General features: G+C 71.7%; 1 protein-coding gene across 1 annotated transcript; it reads left to right on the forward strand.

The window, feature by feature from the left end:
• Positions 1 to 6: 6 nt before the first annotated feature.
• On the forward strand, positions 7 to 1,294 carry ZNF575 (zinc finger protein 575; the record flags this gene model as incomplete). Its single annotated transcript, XM_044683469.1, has 3 exons — positions 7 to 225; positions 481 to 578; positions 777 to 1,294. Coding segments are annotated over exons 2-3 (597 nt in total), but the record flags the coding sequence as incomplete, so codon positions are not given.
• Between the last annotated feature and the right edge of the window lie 4 nt (positions 1,295 to 1,298).

A 1,298-nucleotide genomic window follows, 5' to 3' on the forward strand; every position in this document is an offset into this window, starting at 1 on the left:
GCCGGGGCCCGAGGCAGGGCGACGGGGCTGAGGCCCTACCCCTGGCTTCTCTAGGGTGGAGGCCGGACTCCTGGGTCCTCCTTGCATCGGCCGCTCGCGCTGCTTCCTCTTCCAGGTCTCCAGGCGCCCTTCCCCGCCCGGCGCCGGCGATGAGACGCGGCTGCGGGGACGAAGGGGTTAACGCACCCTCCATGGACCCAGAGCAAGCCTGAGCCCCGGAACCGGGTAACTCCGCCCCCGAGCTCTTTAGTCCCGCCTCCAAGCCTCCCGGAGCTCCGCGGCCCCGCCCCATTTATCTTCCCGGTGTCTCGAAGCCCCGCCCCAAGCCCCGAGGCCCCGCCTCCAGCGGGCTTCGATTCCGTCCCTGCCAGCCCCGCCCCCACTCGGGTTCCATGCTTCTACCCACAGCATCCTCGCCAGCTGGGCGCTGCTTGGCCCCGAAAGAGGCCTTGACCGAGTGCCCCTTCTGTTCTCCCCCAGGTGCAGCCCCGCCGGCATCATGCTGGAGCGAGGGGAGCAAGGGCCTGGGGGTAGGGGGAGAAGCCCGTCTGCCAAGGAGCCAGCCACCAACGGAGGGGGTAAGAGCCTGCCAGGGCTCCGTGAAGGGGTTGGCATGGAGCAGCCCGCTCTGGGCATGGGATTCCTAGCCGGGGGCCCTGGGGGCCTCCCTAAGCCCAGCCGTCTGGGAAGGACTCACAAACGCTAGGAGGCACCCTGGGAGGGTGGGCACGGCAGGCGCCGGACGGCCCTTCCACCGCCCATTCCTCTCCCCCCAGCCTCCAGCAAAGCCTCCAAGCCAAAGCGCAGCCCGGCAGCAGCCTCCTCCGAGCGCCCAGGCCCGTCCAGGGCCCGACGCCCGCCGCCACTCCAGCGGCCTCATCGCTGCCCAGACTGTGACAAGGCCTTCTCGTACCCCTCCAAGCTGGCCACTCACCGCCTGGCCCACGGCGGGGCCCGCCCACACCCCTGCCCCGACTGCGATAAGGCCTTCTCGTACCCCTCCAAGCTGGCCGCCCACCGCCTCACCCACAGCGGCGCCCGCCCCTTCCCCTGCCCGGACTGCCCCAAGGCCTTTGGCCACCGATCCAAGCTGGCCGCCCACCGCTGGACCCACTCGCCGGCCCGCCCCTACCCCTGCCCAGACTGCCCCAAGTCCTTCTGCTACCCCTCCAAGCTGGCCGCCCACCGCCACACGCACGCTGGGGGCGCCCGGCCCTACCCCTGCCCGCAGTGCCCCAAGTCCTTCTGCTACCCCTCCAAGCTGGCGGCCCACCAGCGGCGCCATGCCACCGCCGCCC

Source organism: Gracilinanus agilis, unplaced genomic scaffold (genome assembly GCF_016433145.1).
Source record: "Gracilinanus agilis isolate LMUSP501 unplaced genomic scaffold, AgileGrace unplaced_scaffold2242, whole genome shotgun sequence".
In the NCBI taxonomy this organism is placed as follows: domain Eukaryota; kingdom Metazoa; phylum Chordata; class Mammalia; order Didelphimorphia; family Didelphidae; genus Gracilinanus; species Gracilinanus agilis.